The following is a 24776-nucleotide window of genomic DNA, read 5'->3' as shown; positions in this document are numbered from 1 at the left end:
ACGTGCAAACTAAAAAACGTGACTGATAACGCAGGTGTGAAAAGACTAACCCACATAAGAACATACATTCCCACATGTTTATTTCAATGGGCTGCCAAACATACCGGAACTCAGAAAAAGTAGCGCAAGTATAAATTGCCACAAGCACAGTGGCCAAGTGGTAAGCACTTCTGTCACCGGCTCAAATCCAGTGTCCTCCCAAACTTCAAAGACATGCTGGTAGGTTTGTTGTCTCCCATCTAAAATTGGTTCTAGTATGTGTATGTACGAATGCGAGTTAGGGACCTTAGATTGTAAGCTCCTTAAGGCTCGGTTCACACAGGGGCGACACGACTTCAGGACGACTTTGTGAGGCGACTTGAACACGACTTTTAGACACGACCTGGGGCGACTTAGAAGTCGCCCCAGGCCAGGCGACTTTTGCCGTGGCCAGAGAATGAGCTCTGAAGGGGGAACTCCACGCCAAATTTATTTTAAAAATTTGGCGTGGGTTCCCCCTCCGAGAGCATACCAGGCCCTTAGGTCTGGTATGGATTCCAAGGGGAACCCCCTACGCCGAAAAAACGGCATGGGGTCCCCCCCAGATTCATACCAGACCCTTATCCGAGCACGCTACCCGGCCAGCCAGGAAAGGGGGTGGGGACGAGCGGGCGCCCCCCCCCCTCCTGAGCCGTACCAGGCCGGAAGAAGGAGAAGAAGGAGAAGAAGGAGAAGAAGGAGAAGAAGGAGAAGAAGGAGAAGAAGGAGAAGAAGGAGAAGAAGGAGAAGAAGGAGAAGAAGGAGAAGAAGGAGAAGAAGGAGAAGAAGGAGAAGAAGGAGAAGAAGGAGAAGAAGGAGAAGAAGGAGAAGAAGGAGAAGAAGGAGAAGAAGGAGAAGAAGAAGATAGCGGAGGAGTCCGGCGAGAAGACCCCCGAAGACGGAAGACCCCCGGAGCTCTGCAATAAACTATTTTATCTTGTGTGTTGTGGTTTTTTTGTGTATTTATTTTTACAGGTGAATGGGTAGGGGTACATTGTACCCCATACTCATTCACATAGGGTGGGGGGCCGGTATCCGGGGGCCCCCTTATTAAAGAGGGCTCCCAGATTCCGATAAGCCCCCCGCCCGCAGACCCCGACAACCAACGGCCAGGGTTGTCGGGAAGAGGCCCTTGTCCTCATCAACATGGGGACAAGGTGCTTTGGGGTGGGGGGGCCGCACGCCCCCTCCCCCAAGGCACCCCCCATGTTGAGGGCACGTGGCCTGGTACGGCTCAGGAGGGGGGGGGCGCCCGCTCGTCCCCACCCCCTTTCTTGGCCGGCCGGGTAGCATGCTCGGATAAGGGTCTGGTATGGATCTGGGGGGGGGGGACCCCCACGCCGTTTTTTCGGCGTAGGGGGTTCCCCTTGGAATCCATACCAGACCTAAGGGCCTGGTATGCTCTCGGAGGGGGAACCCACGCCAAATTTTTTAAATAAATTTGGCGTGGAGTTCCCCCTTCAGAGCTCATTCTCTGGCCACGGCAAAAGTCGCCTGGCCTGGGGCGACTTCTAAGTCGCCCCAGGTCGTGTCTAAAAGTCGTGTTCAAGTCGTCTCCAAGTTGCCTCACAAAGTCGTCCTGAAGTCGTGTCGCCCCTGTGTGAACCGAGCCTTAAGGAGCTTACAATCTAAAGTCCCTAACTCGCATTGGCGTGGAGTTCCACCTTCAGAGCTAATAATTCTGTCAAAGTCGCCTCCGTATATACAGAGATCCGACTTGGAGGCGACCTCCATTGAAATCAATGGGTACAAGTCGCCTACAAGTCGGATTCAAGTAGTACAGGAACTTCTTTTGAAGTCGGAGCGACTTCAGTAGCGTGCATTAAGACGGCTCTCATTCACTTACATTGATTTTTAAATGTTGTCCGACCTGAGGCGACTAGGGGCGACCTGAAGTCGGATCGGAGTCGCCCCTGTGTGAACCTAGCCTAAGGGCAGGGACTGATGTGAATGTACAATATATGTGTAAAATTCATGGCACTATACAAGTACTTAAAATAAAAATATACTGTAATTGCGAGCTGTGTTGGGGGGGGGGGGGGGGGGGGGCATACGTTTTTCGACAATGGCAGCGTGTTGACATGCAGTAAACATGTTCCAGCGTGAACAGAGCTGAAGGCTCCATTCCCACCTGAGCGATTTGGATCACAAGCAGAAACGCTGCGATTCCAGAATTGTGGCAGAAAGTGTTTGGGATACCATTTCTTAATGGCACCCCCAAACATGGTGTGATTTTGCCACGATTGTCATGCAACAAAAATGCGCTACAATGGTGGCAAAAATTGCAAATGCTCCTGGCGATGTGCCAAGATTTGGTACATGAGCTTCTTTGGAGCAGAGGGAGACCCATTCAAATGAATGGTGCCACTCCAAAAACCCTCAACACACACTGCTGCAGCATCTGTCGCTGTGCTACGCTTAGATCCGGTTCACACTGAGGCAGCACGACTTACAGCATGACTGCCTCAGGTGACCTGGACGCGACCACTGCGGCGACTTGCAAAACGACTTCTATATAGAAGTTAATGCAAGTCGCCACAAAAGTCGTACAGGAACCTTTTCCTAAGTCGGAACGACTTGAGTCGCTCTGATTAGAGCGGTTTCATTGCACAGAGCGGGACGCGACTTGTCAGGCGGCTAAGTCGCCTAATGAGTCACCCCTGTGTGAACCAGCTCTTAGGTGTGAGCCGAGCCTAAAGCTGGGTTCACACTAAAGGAAAATTGAAAGAAAAACCTCCATATAAAAAGGAACGATCGGTCAATTATCCGATTATTAGTATAGTTCAACAGCAGATTCCGACTGTTCAGACAAAAAAATTAAATAAAATGAAGGTGCAAGCTAGAAAAACTTACTGTACATGAACATTCATGTACTGTAATTATATGGAAATAACTGAACAGAACAAAAAAAAAAAAAAAAAAAAAAAAACACGCACATAATCAGAAGCAAGAGAATGACCCGGAAGGTGGTGGCAACAAACAGATATCATATACAACAAAGAACATTTGCTTTGTTGTTTGAGAAAGTTTGTATAATTTAATACCATTGTCAGTTACATCACAATACAAACCGTCATGCAAAAATCAGAGGACCCTTCTACTCTGTTCCTTCGAGTTTTCCCATCATTGTGGTTGGAAGTGATCAACACACGATGAGAATATCGGACTAATGATTTTTTTTTTGCATGCACGGCTCCTATAGAAAAAGGAGAGGTTACTAAAGTTCGGAAAATTCTCGTAGGGCAGAAAACTTGGGAAGTGTTGTATTGTAGTCTGTTTCTGAGCATGCATAGTGTTGCGCGTTTGATAGTTTTTGGATGATTACTGTACGTATTATCCAAAAATCATACGAGAATAAGTGTGTTTGCCCCTAATGATTATTTTACACAAACTGCTGTGATTGGCTCTGGGACGTGGTGTACTATTGATCAGATCATCATACTCTGAATTTGGTATTTTCAGATTGTGTCTGCTGGGCATAATGGCTTGTACACACTATAAGAAAATCAGGTGAACATTTTTGCCTGAGGAATGATTGTATGATTTTCTGAACTTTCGACAGCTGAATCCAACCTTCCAAACTAAAATTTACGAAGGGACAACCACAAACGTTTTTCTTGTACAAGAACAGAAAGAACGATTTTCGTTTAAAGCGGCGTTCCGCCAGCAGAATTATTTTTATTTTTTTTAAAAGCCAGCAGCTATAAATACTGCAGCTGCTGCATTTAAAGCGGGAGTAAACACAGTTTAAAAAAAAAAAAAAAAAAAAAAACCCCACACACACTTACATTCCCGGCATGCCGTTAATGCTAATGTTCACATTGGTTGTGCTCTCAACCAAACTTTCAAACCATCCAATGTCTGGTGTCATAACTGATCACATGTGCAGCATTTTGGCAGTTGAAGAATTATTAGAGGCCAAGATGGCAGCTCCCTTGACTGAAAACGATAGAAGGGTTTACTTCCACTTTAATATAAGTACACCTACCTGTCCTTGGAGCCCACTATGTCGGCACCCCAGCCAATCTTCAGACTGACTTCTGGGTGCTTCCACCACCATTCCTGGTAAGGGAACCAGGCGGTATAGACTTTCGGCTTCGCTCCTGGTTCCCTACTGTACATGCATGAGACACACGTTCTGATTGGTCCCTGCCATCTTCTGGGATCTGTGCGTCTCCCAGAAGACAGCGGGGAGAAGGGTTTGTCGGACATTGCGTAGATCGCCGCACAGTTTCCCCGGAAGTGGGAGCAGATACCTGGATTTGACAGGTATCCGCTTCCCCCTCCCCATGAAAAAGATGCCAAATGTGACAGCGGCGAGGGGAGGAATCCAGACAGAGGAAGTTCCATTTCTGGGTGAAACTGCGCTTTAAATGTGTAGCATTCCCATACGAGAAAAATCTGAAACGAAAGACTGCGCATGATCAGAAATAAAAAACGTACAAAAAGCCTTTATTGTATGAGACTCTTTCACTCGTCCAATTTCTTATCATGTGTACCCCATTTCATGGACACACGCAATCCAACAGATTAGCATACAAAGAAAAACAAACACTGTCTCAGACCGAAAATTACATTTACAAAAGTTACACAAATACTCATACAACAGAAAAAAAAAAAAAAAAAAAAAAAAATGTATATATATATATATATATATATATACACACACATACACTCACATTAAAATCAGAAGTGATGTCATGTGTTGTATCATATTTGTATTGTATTTTATAACAATAACTGTACTGACTAAAAGAAAAAAAAAATCAGACAATCTGGGATTGTACGATAGAAATCTTTGTGCTCGTCCCATCGTATATCGGATGAACTGTCACGATCGGCTACAGAAAGCTCAGTACTAACAATCAGATTATCGTACTTTTCATACGATCTACAGATGGTGTGTATGGACCATAAGAGCGACAAAAATCTGTACTAAGAGAAGAGAACACACCTAAACCTCCCATCCAATGATCGCACCAGGATGAGCCTTCTACTACTCAGCTGATGGGAAGCAGATTGTACAATCACATCGGACGGTGTGTTCTCAGCCTGGGGAAATGACATAACACACAGTAAATCAGCAGACATGAGCACTGTGTCTCCTGGTCAGGCTGACCTCCCTCCATACACTGGAGAACCCTCCGCTCCCTCAGAGCCGTGTACAATGACAGCGGGTGACATGGCCGCCACAGCCCCGGTGTACAGAGCACAGCCCGCCCGTCACCCCCTCCACACTCACCCAGAAAATGAGGTTCAGGAAGACCAGGACGGTCTTGGAGGAGATCACCCCGCACTGCCCCATCTCTCCGATCACAAGATGGCGGCCTCACTGTGTGACGCAGCTCCCCGGCTCACGGGCTCCCAAGGCAACCGGCCCCGCCCACCGCCGCGTACAGCCGCAACGCCACGCTGTTTCCTATTGGCTCCCCAGTGGCCGCTCATTACCATCTTTGATGAGGGAAAACCCTCTCATTACACACGGTGTATAGCCATATAGCTGAGGTGAAGCGACGCTCAATTGCTGCGCTACCTGATGACTACTTTCCTAAGATCATTTTCACTGCCCACCTTATATCTGTACATATGTTCAATTCACAAAATAAAAAAATATCACTTGTGTGTGTGTGTGAAAAAAAGCCAGGCTAGGCCAATTCACACCATATGCGTTGGCATCTTTGCCCAGCAGCACAGTCTGCACACATAGACAAGGCAATCTGTCCTCTGTCCTATGTGCTTTCATTTTATGGCAGTGTCACGTCACATTCGGCTACCCATCACATTTTGTTACCCACTGGAGTGCGCATGCGCGGCACTGCCATATGTGTTCCAACACTGTTGTAAGACACCATTTTGCCACAGGGCCGCTCGCCACGCTTCGGGCCTACTCTAACTCTATGTCCACTTGGATGGTGGGGCTTGAACCTGGACTCAGGGGTGTGGGCACAAAATTCTGTGCAAGCGCACATCGCCACAGTGTTGGAACGCATATGGCAGCGTCACGCATGCGCAATCCAGCGTGTAGCCAAATGTGATGGGTCGCCATATGTGACGAAACACCATCACAATGATGAAAAAAAAGGCAAAGACACGTATGAACAGCGATCTGTCATCTCCCCTAGACAGTCCCACCCCCCCTTCAGCTAGGACACAGAGAGGTGGGCGGGGGTTGGGCCGCAATGCACTTTGTGCATCTATAGACAGACACAGTCCGGCTCAGAGCAAGCCCACAACGTTTGCCCACATAACAAGCAGCTTGCTATGGGGGCAGACACAGAAGAGGAGGAGTGGACAGTGGACCTCAAAAGAGGAGCTTTGGGGATGCTTTGTGCAAAACCATTGCACAGAGCAGGTAAGTATAATTTGTTTTTTATTTTTATAAAAAAATAAAAAATAATTGCCTTTGGTAATGCTTTAAATAAGATCAGACAAGTTCTTCTAGCGAAAGTCTGTGTTAAGATATTAAGCGACAAGATGACTCGGGCGACTCCCTACCATTAGCTTTAGCCTTGATAGAAAACTTTGGTGCGTTCTCTGACCTACGGATCAACTGGGACAAATCCCAGATAATCTCCCTTGATAGCTTCCCACCACCCAGAGATGGGGCCATGCTTCTCCTGCAAAGGGTTGATGTCATTAAATACTTAGGAGTAAGGATCACTCGAGACCCTGCAGATTACATACCACTCAACATAACTCCACTATATGATATGCTTAGGAAAAAGACGCAGGTGTGGGCCCGCCGCCCACTGGGTGTAATGGGCCGCATAAACCACATAAAAATGGTTCTGTTGTCAAAGATCTTATACAGTATATGCTCTGGCACTCACCCGTGTATCTGGTGCTCAGACATTTCAAACTAATGGAAGCTCTCCTCAAGCCGTTTGTCTGGGGTAACAATATGGCATAAACTTAAAAACCCGACCTACCTTGCTGGAATGGCATTGCCTGACCTTAATTTATACTATTTTGCAGCCCAATTATCGCAAATTTTCCATATAGACAAGGTTGACAGAGAGCGGTTTCTCTGCTTTTTATGCACACAGTGGTCACAGCCGACCTTAGACTCCCTAGTGGCGATAACTGGAGTTGTGGAGGGCAAGAGACGGTCAACTGACCGTAGGTCCCTCCCGTATCAGCATAGGAAAGTGTGGAGTATAGCTTCGGACAAGTTACGCATTCCTCCCCTACACGACTTTTCCTCCCTGTGGCATAATCTGACTCTACCTGAATTTAATCTAATCCCGGATAGTGGGGTGTGGAGTTCTAGGGGGGTGTTCTACCTGTCCTATTTCACCCATAATGGGAAACTGAGGTCTTTTGACAGTCTGAAGTCTGAATTCGCATTGCCTAATTGAATGTTCTTTAGATATATACAGCTTCGCCATGCCTTTCGCACACAGTTCCCCTTAGATGACCTGTCCCTGGGCAATAACCCATTGATGAAAGCTAATATCTCAATTCTATAACATGTTATCACTCCCACCGTCAACCGAAGCGGAATATGCCCTGAAGTCTAGGTGGGAGGGGGAGGTAGGCCCCATAGAAGATGAAGAATGGAGTGATGCCCTGGATACATGTAAACTGGTCTCCCCCAAACTGGCAGATCGTTTAACCCAAATCTTCATAACTCATAGAGCATATCTCACGCCACTTAGAATCTCAAGATACAGTATAAGAGCAGTCAATCCGCTAGTTGCCCAATGTGTACCCAGGCAGTAGGCACATTCTTCCACCTAATGTGGAAATGCCCAAAAATCCAGGCATTCTGGGCACAGGTGGTGAGATTCCTACATGACACGATGGGCTCCCCTATAACGCTTCAACCAAAACCGTGTCTCCTGGGAATCTTCCCAGACCCAGAGTTCAATAAGTTTACTAAGTTGTTCCTAAACGAAACACTCTTTTCTGCACGAAAAGTCATTGCTAGAGTCTTTATGAGACCCAACCCCCCAGAGTTTTCACACTGGATAGCAGAAGTCAATGCTGTTTTAACTTACAAGAAACTTATATACTCCCACCGGGGCTGTCCCTCCAAATAAAATAAGATATGGGGCAGGTGGCTTAAAGCCCCTGAAACCTGTGTTTCACCAGAAACTGGTACATTTTGATCCCTCCGTGCTCTTATTCCCATATAGAACGTGTATACTAGGTGGGGGTGGCACCCTGCGTGGCACACCATGTTTATCATATGGACTTAACCTAATGTAATTGGTATCGATCACGATGTCTCGTGTTTATATGTACATTAATAAATAAGAGATGTCGTATGATGCTTTTCAAGGGGTACTGTACATTATACTTGACGTTTGTCACAATGGCCTCAGGGGCGGACTGACAACTCATGGGGCCCCCGGGCAATAGGAGAAGATTATGGGGCCCCTGGGCAATAGGAGATTATGGGGCCCCCAGACAATTGGAGATTATGGGTCCCCCAGTCAATAGATTATGGGGCCACACAGTATATACACACACACACACATACAGTATACGCACTCACAGACACACAAAATACACACACAGTATACACACACAGAATACACATACACACACTGAAAAGGTACTGGAGAGGCAGGGCAGCTATAATCTTGGGATTTTTAAAAAAACACAGATTTTTACATACTGTCACTGGTTTATTGAGGCTGGCAACCCTGATGGGGCCCCTTAGTGGCATGGGGCCCTCGGGCAGGGTCGAGTGCCCGAATGGTCAGTCTGCCCCTGGATGGCCTGATGTATGTATTTTTTCTTTTTGTTCAATAAAAGACTTAAGGAAGATATTAAGCGACAGACGTTCTGTATGATGTCACTTTAACCTCCCACATTGGTCTCACTGCTGACACAGTAATGTATAATATCTCTTAGCTTAATGCAAAAATGTACTAAGATAAGTGCTGGTGGTGACTGTAGATAAGTGAAATCTACAACTAATCAGGACTGAACACAGCATCCCTGACACTTAAATAAAGGACAACAAAAAAACTACAACAAAGCCTGTGCACTAATAAGTATTGAAGTTCCTACATACTGCATGGCTGTGAAATAATAAATCTCAGTAATCACGGTTCAGCAGCAGTTTCCATTTCTGTGGATCTCTTCTGCGGTATTTCAACTCTTTCTTTGTAATTCCTCTCTTCATTTGTTCCTGCAGATCCAAGTAAAGAGGTCACAGTGTGTTACAGAAGCTTGTTTATCAGGATATTCTTGGCAAATGCTCTCACGTCATTTCTTTTTCTAGTTTAGTAAAGCGTAGAACTACATTCCCCTTTCAAAATGTGGACCTTACAGGTTTGGCTTGTGGTATACAATATAACAACAGTCCTCACCTTATAAGCATTGTATATTTAGTCATATAAGAATAGCATAGTTGGATTATCAAATTAAATATAGGTGTAAACCAACTGTGACACAACCATAAAAGGCTGTACACACAATTCAAAAATCGATTTTCATGAACATATACAGTAAGGCCTCTTGCAGACAGTTTATGTTTTTGTATTAGCACTGAGCAGCATGCAGGCAACCTATGTAAATGAACAGATATACATGTATGAGTAGGTCTGCGTTTTTACTTAGCGGCTTAATGACCCGGAGCAAGCACACAGACAATGAAGTGTTGGGACAGTTCACTTGTTCCAGGTCAGTGACTCACTAGCTAATAAAGTTCAGTAGCCGCAGCTCCCTCATTTCCAAAGCCAAAACTTTTTTTTTTTAGAATTGGTAAGACTACAGTAGCCCATAGATGATACAGTTTTTTTTTGTTCATTCGGCGGGTTGAACAAAAAAAAACATACTTAAAGAGGAAGTAAAGGCAAAAAAATAAAAAAACACACCCTGTAAGGCAAAGGCATAATGAGCTAGTATACATAGCATACTAGCTCATTATGAATAACTTGCTTGAGAGCGAAGCCCCCGAAGCCGTCCTCCGTCTTCCTCTTCGCCGCTGCCATGGATCCCGGAGCGAGTTCCGGGTCTCGCTGCTCCGGCGCTGTGATTCGCCGGAGCCGCGATGACGTCACTCCCGCGCATGCGCACGGGAGCCAACACTCGTGGCATATCGCCGCGATCTGTAGCCTGCCCAGTGTGCCTGCGCGCCGCTGTCTATGGCGCATGCGTAAATATCTCCTAAACCGTATAGGTTTAGGAGATATTTCTTGGACCTACAGGTAAGCCTTAATCTAGGCTTACCTGTAGGTCAAAGTGGTTTGTAAGGGTTTACAACCACTTTAATTCCCCCATCCACATACTCAATGAGGCACCCCTCTCCACCAGTGGTGGCTGGTGCTCAATTTTTTTTTTGGGGGAGGGAGAGGGGGGTGCAGACAAACTATCAAAGGCAGCCACTGTGCCCATCAATTGCAGCCATTGTGCCCATCAAATGCAGCCACTGTGCCCATCAAATACAGCCACTGTGTGCATCAATTGCAGCCACTGTGCCATCAAATGCAGCCTCTGTGCCCATCAATTGCAGCCACTATGCCATCAAATGCAGCCACTGTGCCCATCAATTGCAGCCACTGTGCCCACCAATTGCAGCCACTGTGCCATTAAATGCAGCCACTGTGCCCATCAATTGCAGCCACTGTGCCCATCAATTGCAGCCACACCATCAAATGCAGCCACTGTGCCATCAATTGCAGCTACTGTGTCCATCAAATGCAGCCACTGTACCATCAATTGCAGCCACTGTGCCCATCAAATGCAGCCACTATGCTCATCAATTGCAGCCACTGTGCCATCAAATGCAGCCACTGTGCCATCAATTGGAACCACTGTGCCCAGCATATGCAGCCACTGTGCCCATCAAATGCAGCCAACCTATTAACCTATTAATTGCAGCCACTGTGCCATCAAATGCAGCCACTGTGCCTATTAAATGCAGCCTCTGTGCAAACAAATGCAGCCACTGTGCCTATCAAATGCAGCCACTGTGCCATCAATAGCCACCACTGTGCCATCAATAGCAGCCACTGTGCCCATCAATTGCAGCCACTGTGCCATTAAATGCAACCACTGTGCCATCAATTGCAGCCACTGTGCCATCAAATACAGCCTCACTGAAGCCATTATGAGGGGTTCACTTCACATCATCATCCCTGTGCTGAGTTTCCGGCCAGGCATGTACACCTGCTGAGCACATTAAAACTGTCCCCACGCCCCACTGGTGCAGCGCATCAGCTATAACCCACTGATCTTGTCCAGCAGCAGCATATATACCGTGGCTGATGACTGTGGATGCTTACCAGCTGGCCGCCGACTCCTCCTGGCCTGCTCAACCAGAAGTGACATTGCGGCTCTGAGGGAAAGCACCGCCCATGTCTTACAGCGATGCCAATGAAATAAACACATCAAGAATGAAGGAGTGTTGTGGCACATTGCATTGCGCCACAATGCAGCAAAAGACCCCGCAAATGAAGCGCTTCGTCTGCAATTATGTGATTGCATTGATGTCATGCTTCCCTTAGTGCACTGTGTCCGGAAGCAATGCAGCAAATCCAGCACAGATCGAGATCTAGCTGAGGAATGAAAGCTGTGACAGAAACGACAAAACACGTGTCTCTTCTGGGGTCATTTATTGCAGGAGGGCATAGATGTTCCCCAACTTCCTGCTGTGCTTGCTAGGGAAGTTGTTTCCCATGGTCCAGGGCTTCCTGCACTTTGTTAGCCCCATAAAAGTGATCTCTAGAGCTGCCCGGATCACTTGTATCGGAAAGCCCTTTGCCGGCCTTTAAAGCCAGTATCAAGCTGAAAGCGGCTGAATTTAAAGTATAAGTAAGGGCAATTTTTTTTTTTAGCTTTGGCTAGAGTGGTGAGGGATTAAATTAACTGTCATTTTTTATTGCTTTCTCTGCCTCTGTTCAGGAGTATCACCCTCTCAGTTTTTCCTGTTTTACCATTATCATTGAAAGTGAAAGAAAAAACTGATTTTGGGTTGTCCTCAGAAAAGTAATAGAGGGGAAATCTTCCAATAGGGACACTAGTTCTGGTGACCTGGGGGTCCCCAAAGAATTCCCTTAATATGCAGGGATTTCCTCTCACTTCCTGTTTGGCTATGAGTCAGGAAGTGAAGGGAAATCTCCACAATGGGACAAAGATGGTGCAGAAAAAAAAGCCTGTCAGGGGGTATATGCTCTATCCAAAATGAAAAAAGAAAACGTTTTTCCTATAGTTCTACTTTAACCGATTGTCTACCGTGTTGTTTATAGACGTAACTTGGTAGACAAGTGGTTAGGGAATGTTTACAACCCCTGACAATTATTTTTTTTCTGTCTGCGTCCTAATGGAGACATTTTCCTTAATGTCCTGTCTTGAGAAACAACAGGAAGCAAGAGATTTCTCCAAATTAGGGCTTATTCATACTATGTGCAGTGACTGATATTTTTCTCCACCTGATCAACAACAGTCCCAAAGGGCACATAGAAAACTGTTTTTTGTTTGTGCCCCATTAACAGCAGAATGCTGGAGCCACGTGCAGTGTGGTGTGATGATGCACATTGGATGCCACCACAGTTCACCGCAGAACATTATTCTGTGTGGATACCTGAAAGGAGTATACATTTGTACACTGTCAATAAGATTTAAAAATGTAAACAATGTGATGCACTGAAACAATGGACACAGGCTTGTATGCTTAAAAAAAAAAAAAGTTACATAGGTTCTAACTTATCTCTATCACAAAAGAAAAAAAGCTTTGTTTATATGTACTTAAAGGCTTCATACATACAATGGCTTGTACATGTGCCTGAATTGCAGTAGATATTTGCAAATATTGCATGGAAAGTGTGCATCACATGGGTCTGCACCAAAGAATGCAAGAACACACATTGGCAGGACTTCAAAGGATATAAAAAAAAATGTGTAACCTGCCTATGATTTCTTCTGTGTTTGCTGAAGCTTGTTTGAAAAGAAGGTGGGATCCTCGCTTTCTTCAATGAAGTCTCAAAAGTCTTTAACAATTGAACTATATTTATAATAGATGCTTGTAAATTACCCCACCTAGTGGCCACAATTAAAGTTGCGATGGTTTATAGCAGTGGTGATCAACTGTCATGATACCTGGGGCCCCAAGTGTGATCTTGGCTTCATCAAAAGGGGTGCATATAATATTAAATTATTATAATGCTATTAAAATCCGTCAGATATGAGATAGGAGCTGGTCAGAGATTGCAGAGTTCCTTTAAGAGTTGTTAGAGACTGGCATAGCTGCCAACTGTCCCTGATTTGGAGCAATGTCCCTCTGTCCCTTGTTCCTCCTCATTTGTCCCTCATTTTGGTCTGATCTATATAGTTGTATATAAAATGCACTATTTATCTTTCAAAAAAGCGTTTCCCAGTGCTAAACCTTTCATCCAATTTCTTAGTTGCTGCATATGTAAATTTGCAAAGCCAATATAAAGGAATATTAGTGGTAAAAAAAAAGCACTTTTAACTAATCATTTTTTTTGTTAATTCTCCTTTAAAGGGGTGTGACAGGGGGCGTGTCTTATGCCTACCTACTTTTGCTAGTAGGTGCCCCTCATTCCCATCTCAAAAAGTTGTCAGGTATGGGCTGGGGATAAATTTCAGGAGACATAAACTGGAGACAGGATGATCTTCACAGCATTGCAGGATTGAAATCCACATGGTTTTTGCATGTTAGCGACAAAGCTTGCTAACTAGGAATTTTATCAAGCCAGACTTCTGAGAGGACCCAAATGGCCTACAGGTATAAAAGAATGTTTTACATAGCTGCACAGATTTTTTAAATCTATGGAGGCCCCTTAATTGCATAGGCTGTTTTCTGGAAAAGGTGACAAATTTAGCATGCTGCAAATTCATATATCTTTTTTTTCTAATACATTATTTTTACAAGAAAACATACAGTGAATTTGGAAACCATACAATAATGTAGGACTCTAAATACATCTCAAACAAAGGAGAATGCAGTTCACATAGATCAGTATTCTTGGGATCTTAACATACACATCCGATCTGAGGAGTCTCCGCATCCCGCATGTCAAAATTTCCACGGAAGAGACCATATAGTAAGGGGGGGGGGGGTTAAGTTCCATCCACCAACCTCTTCCAGGTTGGAAGTTTCGCCAAGTTTCCTAGTGCTCAGAGGGTACATTCGATTATTCCCGCAGGAATAATCCCACGTATTCCACAGAATATACAAATTTGTGCCAATAAAATCAATGTCTAGAAAATTTCTCGCTGAGGCCCTTTTCTGTAGCTACCAAATCTTCCATCGCATGAATGTCAGCTACCTTTTTCAGCCAGACGGCAATCGATGGAGGCTGTGTCTGCTTCCAGTACAGCGGAGTGCATGCCTTCGCAGCTGTGATCAAGAGGGGCAGAATGGACTTCCCATATGCTTTACTTGGTATATCGTGGTGGTGCAAGAGGAAGAACGTAGGATCTTTCGGTAAAGTTCTATCCGTGAATTTTTGGACGATGCGATGGACTTCATTCTAATAGGGCTTCAGGAGCCGGCAAGACCAGAAGATGTGGAGCAGCGACCCAACCTCCTCCCCACATCTCCAGCATAGGTTCGAGCACTGGGGAAACATTCTATGGATATTTGCTGGGGTATGATACCACCGGGTCAGTACCTTGAAACCCGCCTCCTGATGTTTAGCACAGATCGAAGTCTTGTATGAGAACAAAAAGAGTCTATCCACCTGTTTCTCTGTGAATTCTAGCCCAAGTTCTTTTTCCCAACTGGCGATATAAGGAAGCTTGTGGCCCTCTGAAGGTATTACCAGTGATTGATATGTCAGAGACACTGCATGGGAAAGATGGGACTGCTCTAGGCAAAGCTGTTCGAAAGCGATGAGTTGTTTCTGGAACGGATCTGGAGGGGGAATTGATCTGAGGAAATGCACCAGCTGTATTTTTTTGCCAGAATGACAGTCCCGCCAGGTTTACGTCAGCCATAATTTGTTGTCTAGTCATCCATTGGCCATTGACCACAAAATGTCGGGCCTGGGCACGTTCCATTGTTTTCAGGTCTTGGAATTTTGGGTCTCGGAGTCCAGGGGTAAGAGCTGGATTTCCCACTACGCGAGTGAGCGGCGATGGTAAGGGTGCTAAAGAAAAGTCCCGGAATGCTTTCTGGCAGATCTTCGTGGTTACTCCTACTGTGGGATGATCCAACACCCGCTGGGGTAGATCTGCCTGGCACCAAGATAAGGATTCAAGTGATATTCCTGACAAGATCTGCTCCACCTTAACCCAGAAATTTCATGTATCTGTCTAGAACTTGCACTTGAATTTGGCGCATGCTGCGTCACATTTACAACGCATGTAAGACACATTTGCAAAACGTTGTTGCTTTTAATTAGATCCACTTTGGTAAGATACGAACTGTCTTTATTTTATTTTGAATTTGTAGCAGGTGTTGCTCCACAATGAAGAAGTGGAGAAAATTAAAACTACTTGAATTTGCCACACACAAGCTGCTGTCAGAATCAAAACTGTCTCCGTTGTTTTTTAAATTAGGCATAACACATTAACAACAAGAGTAATTAATGCCAGGAAAGTGGTGTAGCAGCTTTATTGAATTATCCATTATGTCTTCTATCCTTCACACTGTTTGGTTATAGCAGGGGCCTTCAAACCCCAGCCTGTGGGCCACATCCGTAGCTCTTGTATGTTTTCTCCAGCCCGCAGCTAACTCAGGCACTGATGGCTCTGCAGACACAGCACTGCTGGTTTGCTTGCTTTTCTAACCCCCCCCCCCCCCATGTTCTTGGCAGCAAGTCCTGGCAAACAGCAGACAAAGCTGCTCCCCCCACCCCCTCCCACTCTGTCACGCCGTACTGTGGGGATTGGTTGTTAGGACCTCTGGCGTCCTAGCAACCAATGATGTAATTGGTGCAGCACCTCTTGGCTCCTGCCTGCTTTTAATATTAGTGATACTTCCGCATTCAGCCTGCTTGTGTATCGGCAGGCGGAAGCTGGGAGGTGCAGGAGACCGGTACTGTGCTGTTATTTTGACAGCAATTTAAGAGGCAAATTTGGGTAATGTGCTATACATAAATGTGCTATGAGGACACAGATATTTAGGAGATTTTGATGGGTACACAGATATGGGAAAGAGTCTGATGGGGGACATAGATGTGGGGGAGACTCTGATGGGGGGACTGTGATGGGGGACACAGATATGGGAAAGAGTCTGGTGGGGGACACAGATGTGGGGGAGGCTGTGATGGGGGATACAGATATGGGAAGTCTTTGATGGAGACATACAGTGGTGTGAAAAAGTGTTTGCCCCCTTCCTCATTTCCTGTTCCTTTGCATGTTTGTCACACTTAAGTGTTTCGGAACATCAAACCAATTTAAACAATAGTCAAGGACAACACAAGTAAACACAAAATGCAATTTGTAAATGAAGGTGTTTATTATTAAAGGTGAAAAAAAATCCAAACCATCATGGCCCTGTGTGAAAAAGTGATTGCCCCCCTTGTTAAAACATACTATAACTGTGGTTGTCCACACCTGAGTTCAATTTATCTGGCCACACCCAGGCCTGATTATTGCCACACCTGTTCACAATCAAGGCATCACTTAAATAGGAGCTGCTTGACACAGTAGGGTCCACCAGAAGATCCTTAAAAGCTACACATCATGCCGAGACCCAAAGAAATTCAGGAACAATTGAGAAAGAAAGTAATTGAGATCTATCAGTCTGGAAAGGGTTATAAAGCCATTTCCAAAGCTTTGGGAATCCAGCGAACCACAGTGAGAGCCATTATCCACAAATGGCGAAGACATGGAACAGTGGTGAACCTTCCCAGGAGTGGCCGGCCGCCCAAAATTACCCCAAGAGCGCAGCGACGACTCATCCAAGAGGTCACAAAAGACCCCACAACAACGTCCAAGGAACTGCAGGCCTCACTTGCCTCAGTTAAGGTCAGCGTTCATGCCTCCACCATCAGGAAAAGACTGGGCAAAAATGGCCTGCATGGCAGAGTTCCAAGGAGAAAACCACTGCTGAGCAAAAAGAACATCAAAGCTCGTCTCAATTTCTCCACAACACATCTTGATGATCCCCAAGACTTTTGGGACAACATTCTGTGGACCGATGAGACAAAAGTGGAACTCTTTGGAAGGTGTGTGTCCAAGTATATCTGGCGTAGAAGGAACACTGCATTTCATAAAAAGAACATTATACCAACAGTAAAATATGGTGGTGGTAGTGTGATGGTCTGGGGCTGTTTTGCTGCTTCAGGACCTGGAAGACTTGCCGTGATAAAAGGAACTATGAATTCTGCTGTCTACCAAGAGATCCTGAAGGAGAATGTCCGACCATCTGTTCGTGTACTCAAGCTGAAACCAACTTGGGTTCTGCAACAGGACAATGATCCTAAACACACCAGCAAGTCCACTACCGAATGGCTGAAGAGAAACAAAATGAAGACTTTGGAGTGGCCTAGCCAAAGTCCTGACCTGAATCCTATTGAGATGTTGTGGTATGACCTTAAAAAGGCCGTTCATGCTCGAAAACCCTCTAATGTAACTGAATTAGGACAATTCTGCAAAGATGAGTGGGCCAAAATTCCTCCAGGACGCTGTAAAAGCCTCATTGCACGTTATCGCAAACGCTTGGTTGCAGTTGTTGCTGCTAAGGGTGGCCCAACCAGTTATTAGGTTTAGGGGGCAATCACTTTTTCACACAGGGCCATGATGGTTTGGATTTTTTTTCACCTTTAATAATAAACACCTTCATTTACAAATTGCATTTTGTATTTACTTGTGTTGTCCTTGACTATTGTTTAAATTGGTTTGATGTTCCGAAACACTTAAGTGTGACAAACATGCAAAGGAACAGGAAATGAGGAAGGGGGCAAACACTTTTTCACACCACTGTAGATGTGTGTAAAAGCTCTCATGAGTACACAGATGTGCATAAAGGCTCTGATGGGGACACATGTGCTTTTGGCTCTGATGGGCACACAGATGTGTAGAAGAATCTGATGGGGACACAGATGTGTGGAAGAGTCTGATGGGGACACAGATGTGGAAGAACGCTCTGATGGGGACACAAATGTGTGGAAAGTTCTGATGGGAGTACAGATGTGCAAGTAGGCTCTGATGGGGACACAGATGTGTGGATGGCTCTGATGGGGACACAGATGTGTGGAAGGCTCTGATGGGGACACAGATGTGTGGAAGAGTCTGATGGGGACACAGATGTGTGGAAGAGTCTGATGGGGACACAGATGTGGAAGAACGCTCTGATGGGGACACAAATGTGTGGAAAGTTCTGATGGGAGTACAGATGTGCAAGTAGGCTCTGATGGGGACACAGATGTGTGGAAGGCTCTGATGGGGACACAGATGTGCAGAAAGGCTCTGATCGGGACACAGACGTGCAGAAGTCTCTTATCAGGACACAGATGTGCAGAAAAGCTCTGATAGGACACAGATGTGCAAGGAAACTCTGATGGGAACACAGATGTGAGGGAAGGCTCTGATGGATGGCACACATGTGGGGGAGACTCTGATAGGGACACAGATGTGGGGGAGACTCTGATGGGGACACAAATGTGGGGGAAACTCTGATGGGTACACAGATGTGGGGGAGACTCTGATGGGGACACACGTGTGGGGAGACTCTTATGAGGACACAAATGTTCAGGAAGGTTCTGATGGAAACATAGATGTGTGGGGAGCCACATTCATTTATTCATTCATAAAAAAAATGATTTTTTTTGGCCCGCCAGTATGTGGCCCTCCTACTAAAAAGTTTGAAGACCCCCGGGTTATAGAGATGCGCAGACTGGTTACATTGCTGGTCAAAATAAACCAGCCGAAAGTTCATCTGAAAACAGGACAAAGGGATAGAGCCATTTCCAACAAGAAGCTGGAGAGGAACATTGTCTGAAGTGGTAGTTCTGTGAACTTTACAGAAGTGATAACTTACCCTGCCCTCATAAATGGAAAAGATGTTATGTGATAGTGTTACAGCGGAGTGCCTATTTAATCACCATGCTTGGATGCAGACTCGGGACCCGTTAACTCTATTTTTTTACAACCATTGTTGTTGTCAGCTTTTCTCCCTCAGTAGCTCAAAGAGGCCACATCTGATGAGGCAGAGCTGGTTGGGCTAGTAATCTGCAGCAGTTGGGCAGCTCTCCACTATCAGAACAGTTGTGTAGGCAGCCATATAGGATTCTAATAGAATGCATCTTCTTCCAGGGATCCAGCTACTGTGGGGAGCCCTTCCCAATTGCTAACAGAGTACACCAGTTCCAGTGGGTTTCCCCTCTGTACTTGGATCCCTCCAGCTGTTCACCTGTATTCAAATTAAAAGAACTCACCGTTCCAGGTGTACCTGATATGCCCACTGGAACACACACCTAGCCCCGGCTCACCTCCGTGGTAAATTGTCAAAATAAGAAAGGGCTGCACCTCACGTGGGCTCCAAGTAAAGTTTATTGGAATATGAAAATATCCAAAATTACACCAGAGGACACCGGCAGTGGTCAAGGTAGACACGTTTAACAAAACAGAAATGTGCTTAATCATTGTTGTTGCATATCTCCCAACCATCCCAGATTCACAGAGACCACCCTGAGAATGATATTTCCTTTCTTTCATGTACCATAGTGATCCTTTCTTCCCACCTTCAATGTACCATATTGATCCACCCTTCCTTTCTTCCATATACCACAGTGATCTTACCTTCTATATAACAGTGATCCTTCCCTCAATCAAATTTCTCTTCCTAAAGCCCTATACACACTATCAGATTTTCTGCTGAGTTTTTCCTTCAGATTTACCAAAACCATGTAGTAGAAGGGCCTGCCTGATTGCATACACATTGAAACTCCTAAGGTTTGACCTCATATTATATGGTTTTGGTAAATCTGAAGGAAAAACTCAGCAGGAAATCTGATAGTGTGTATGGGACTTTAGGGTTGGCTCACACTGGAACACAGCGCGGAAAGGCTGCATGCAACCATGCCGCCCTTGTGAGATGCACGTGGGTGCTATTAATTGTTAATCGCAGCCTGTTTGTGGCCACCAAAACGCATGGTACTGAAAAAGTAGTGCTTTGCAGAGCATCCCAATTCACTTGAATAGGTCGCAGCTGGTGGACAGTAGTGCCCGCCAATGCATCAGGGGATATAACTCCTGCTGCAGTCATGAAGCAAAGCAACATTGCTCCAGTATATGTACACCCCTGGCTGCTGCCTCTGCAGCTAAAGGGGGAGCACTTGGCGAGGTGGTAAAACCCTTTGGATGAGCCAGGGTTTTACCACCTCTACAATCACTAATGTGAATGAGCCCTAAATGTTATGTTGCTTCTGTTTAACCATCCCTCTTCAAGCCACTCCCACTGTTAGGCCCAACTTGACCATGACCATCATTTGCTACTATGTGCTACACGTATTGCAGTACTTATTCTTTGGCGCCATCCCAGGATTCCTCAGGTCCTTCATAATAATCTATTTTTTGGAAAACTGGCATTTATCGAATTTCAAATTTTCCAACAAGAATACAAGGAAATAAAAGGAAACAAACAGTAGTAAGAGGATATCACATATAAAGTCTCACAGTGTGGTTAGTGGTATACAACCAACAGTCCGCCTATACATCATTTCACCTGTAGAGAAATGTAACCTGGACTACAGGAGCCTGTGGAATGCGAAATAGGAACGAGGAAAAAAAAAATTGCATACCCATATAAACATGTTTAAGGCGAGAATCAAAGTCAATATATTACCACTATTCCAAACATTGTTTAGTTATGTGACTGAGATTAACTGGGGGGGGGGGGGGTAGAGGAGAGTAGACAGAGTAGGTAGGGACAAGAAAGCTAACTGAGACAAAGACAAGACAAGAGAAAAGGATAAGTGATAGATAAAGGGTAAGGGAGAAGAGGACGCATACCCGCCCCTGAGCCCCTGCACTGCCCGGGGATCCACCCTGGATCAGCTGGGTTTGGGAGCCTCCATCCTATCCCATAGTTTCCATATCCTGTTGTGTTTATCAAGAGTATTATTTAGAGAGGCTGTGAAGTATTCTATCCGTTTGACGTCCCTTATCCTGGTATGCAGTTAGACCAGTGAGGAGGGTTCCCTCTTTTTCCATTTCAGGGCTATTAAGCATCGCCCGGCTGTCAGCACTTGATCATATTTATACTTACATTAAAACCCTTTATCATGTCTAAGTGCACCAAGCAATCCAAGGCATCACTATCAATAAGCAAGTTCATAAATTGCAGCTTTTGCTGAAGACATTCTTTTCTTTCCAACCAATCCACACAAATCCCTTAGTAGACTGTTAGCCCTTGTACACACGGTCGGACATTCCGATGGAAAATGTCCGATCGGACCGTGTTGTCGCATAATCCGACCATGTGTAGGCTCCATCGGACTGTTTCCGTCGGAATATCCAACCGACAAAGTTTTAGAGCTGGGCTATAAAATTTTCCGACAACATGATCCGATCAGACTTTGTCTGATCGTTTGTAGAGAATTCCGATCGGACAAAGTGCCACGCATGCTCAGATCAAACTCCTAGACCAAAGCTATTGGCTACTAGCCTGAACGTAGTCCCGTCGTAATGAAAAAACGTCATCACGTTCAAAACGATTGCATTTTCCGACACCTTTGTCTGACCGTGTGTATGCAACACCGGTTTCGGACAAAATCCGACAGATTTTGTTGTCGGAATGTCCGACCGTGTGGTTACACATTTTGTGGAATGCGATGCCCACTCCAGAAACTGAGTCCACAGTACTAAACATAAACCTACAGCAATACTTTATATAAACTGAAATTAGATATGCCCTTCAAATCCAGTGACTCCCAGCAACAATACCTTGTAAACTATTCAATCCTAACTAGGCCCCCTGCATTCAACCATGTAGAACCGATTACATTTTTTATTTTTTTAAGAAGAAGAGCATCTACAGGCTAAAATAAAAAGCCATCAAAAGCGCATTTAGGAGAAGAGCTTTTGAGCAGAAAAAATGTGCCTATAAAAGTGTAAAGGCATCTAAACGCTAGGTGCATTTGAGCGTTAATGCATTGTAATGACTAGAATAAATAAATAGTTTTGACAATAGAATAAATTAATGCTCAAACACTGAGTCTAAACGCACTGAAACTCGTGTGCAATACACAAATTTAGGTGTGTTTTTAAGCAGATTTTTACCTGCCAGGGGTTCTGGCATTCAGAGGAAAAAAGTAGATGCCCTGTGTTTAAGAGGCCTAAAGAGTTTTCACCCTTGCACAAAAATAAAGATTTTACTACTTTAGACTATTCCTTGAGAACCCTAAGGGGAATCCAAGACCTCCTGCCAGGAAACACCACTGCATTTAACCGACAATAGTCTTCCAAATGCCCTCTAACAGGGCTGTTCTTTAATAAAAAAAAAAAAACTTTTTTAGATAAAGATAGATCAAACCTAAATGCCCATGTACTCTATGACTCCATTTTCTGGCAGCTTACATCAAAAATTAATACGCTTTCAAAAAAAGCATGCCTGGAGAATGGCCCTTCCAGACCCCTCATATCCTGGCTGTACATATTCTGAATATAAATAAACAATGACTGCTCTAAAAATCTAATTGGAAAAGGAACTTAACCTCACAGACAAACAAGGGCAAGATATATGTCTGCTGGTTCAGTCAGTACTTTAGCCAGGAAACAAATTATAATTGCCTGTGGTGTGGGAACTCACATTTCCTGTGAAGAAACTACATATCTCACAATCCCTGGTTCTTTTAATCTAGCACTGGTGCAGGAGAGAGCTAAATAGTAAATAGATCTGACACAGACAAAAACAGGCAGAGAAATTGCCAAAGATCGCCAAAATTGCCAAAATTGCTGGAAGAGTTTTCATCACCAAAGCAGATGCAAATCACCAAGTCTAGGGCTTACTACTCATGCACCAATGGCGTGTTGCTGCAAGAGGAAATCCGTGCCAACTTAGCATGCACCAAAGACTCCTCAGGGTGCCAACCCACACTTGAGCAGAAGACTTTATGGAAAAGGGCAGGAAAATGCCCAGGACGTGCACAGGAAGTGACCTCAACCTGATAGAAAAAGGTGGGAAAATCCCCAGGAGGTGCACAGGAAGTGACCTCAAACTTCCCTATATGCCCAGCCCAGACACTGCCAAATTGCTGGGTTCTCTTCAGTCCCCCCTTGTTCCTGTGCTAGTGTGTGATCTGTCTGAACCTGTTGTGATCTGGAAACCTATTTGACTACTCTTGATTGCTGCTTGCCATTGACCTTGGATTTGTACCTTAACCATTCTACTTCTTTGCCCCTTTTTTACTCAGCTGCCAGATTGGAACCGACCCTGGCTTGGATCAGGCCAATTTTTCTTCGTATTAACCCTTTTATGCTTCGTTGTCCAACTGGACTTGACCTTGGCTCGGATCTCGGACTAAGGCTTGTGTGGTGCTCCGCACCCCTGTCACTCAGTGTCTACCAAGTCTCCGTCTCCATCTCCAGAGGCTTTAAGGACCCAAGGTGTAAAGGAGGCCTCCCCACTCCGGTCTCACATCTGGTACGTGGCCCTTGTGGTGGTTATGCAACACAGAGGAAATGATTAGGCATGTACTGGATGATTTGTGACCCAGAACAAGACACTGCATGTCCCTCTAGTCTAGTGAATAGGGACAGGCTAGTTGCAGCAATATTTGAATATAGAGGAATCGATCAGTCATGACAGTACGAACTGCAACCACAATATGTGAAACCATCATTACAAAATAAGGCAATAGGAAAAAGAAGAGTTAATAATTGGGGCTTATTTTAGGGGTTATGTGCTACCCCCCACACTAAAGAAGGATGGGTGTCCAGCAGCCATTTTTTGTTTTTTGTTTTATTATTAATACACAAACAATTCACCCAATAAAACAGATAATATAATCCACATCTAAGAACGTCACAGGTGCGGCTGCTGTGTCAGTTGTTGTTTCCTCCTGTACCCCATATCTTAAACTAGTTAAGTTTCACAGAGAAGGGAACTTGGGCAGGCCCCCAGCTATAAATAATCTGCCACATTGTTTGATCACCTGCCTTTCCCCTCCCATAACCCATCAGCCTCAGGTGCCAGAGGGCCTGCAGACTCAGCGAAAGAAGCCAGGCTGGTAACAACTGCCCATAATCCCCCCCCCCCCGGGCCATGATATATAGCCACTATAGCAGGATCGTCCTTTTCACATGGGGTAGAGAAAGGCAGCCACCCAGGGCCCATCCATTATTGGGGGGCCCCAAAGCACCTGCCCCTCGAGTCCACGCCGCCTACAACCATTTGTCCCGTATAGTGGGTACCGACAATTCCCCGCCTGCTCTCCTGGCCAGCTGAGCATGACAGGGGTGGAGGGTTAGCTGTGGACCGTGTGTGCCAGAGCCTTCTCGTCCCTCTTCTCCCTACATCATCACCAAAACGGCTCCTAATCTTCAACAACCCAATCGGTGAGCAATATTAATGTACCACAACCTCTAGCCACCCAATCAATGAATGATAATGGTGTGCCTTAAACTCTGACAAGATCGGAATTTTGGTCGGAAAAAGCTATGATGGTTCTTCCGGCGAAATTCCGCACAAGCTGTCTTGCGTACACATGGTCACACCAAACTCTGACTGTCAAGAACGCAGTGATGTCGTAGAGCTCATGCTGAGCGGGGGCTTGGTGTTAGGGTTCTTACTTTGACCCAAGCCCAGTCCATGAACAGGGTGGGGAGGAGTTCATGGACTAAGAATTGGTTACTCCAGCATGACCTATTCTCTCATATGCCTTTGCTGC

At 45.3% G+C, this 24776-nt stretch overlaps 1 protein-coding gene across 1 annotated transcript in view; it reads right to left on the bottom strand.

Annotated features, from left to right (window-relative positions):
• The window catches only part of TSPAN3 (tetraspanin 3), a 39048-nt gene extending 33629 nt beyond the window's left edge, over positions 1–5419 (bottom strand). Inside the window, exon 1 of the mRNA XM_077471079.1 lies at positions 5261–5419. Coding sequence (XP_077327205.1) covers positions 5261–5323 — 63 coding nt within the window. The 5' untranslated portion in view covers positions 5324–5419. The remainder of the gene's footprint in view (positions 1–5260) is intronic.
• Between the last annotated feature and the right edge of the window lie 19357 nt (positions 5420–24776).

This window comes from Lithobates pipiens, unplaced genomic scaffold (genome assembly GCF_037356315.1).
Source record: "Lithobates pipiens isolate NorthernLeopardFrog02 unplaced genomic scaffold, aLitPip1_a1.2 Scaffold_8, whole genome shotgun sequence".
NCBI classification, from domain to species: domain Eukaryota; kingdom Metazoa; phylum Chordata; class Amphibia; order Anura; family Ranidae; genus Lithobates; species Lithobates pipiens.
The sequence above is the reverse complement of the archived record's forward strand: the minus strand, read 5'-3'. Positions and strand labels throughout refer to the sequence as shown.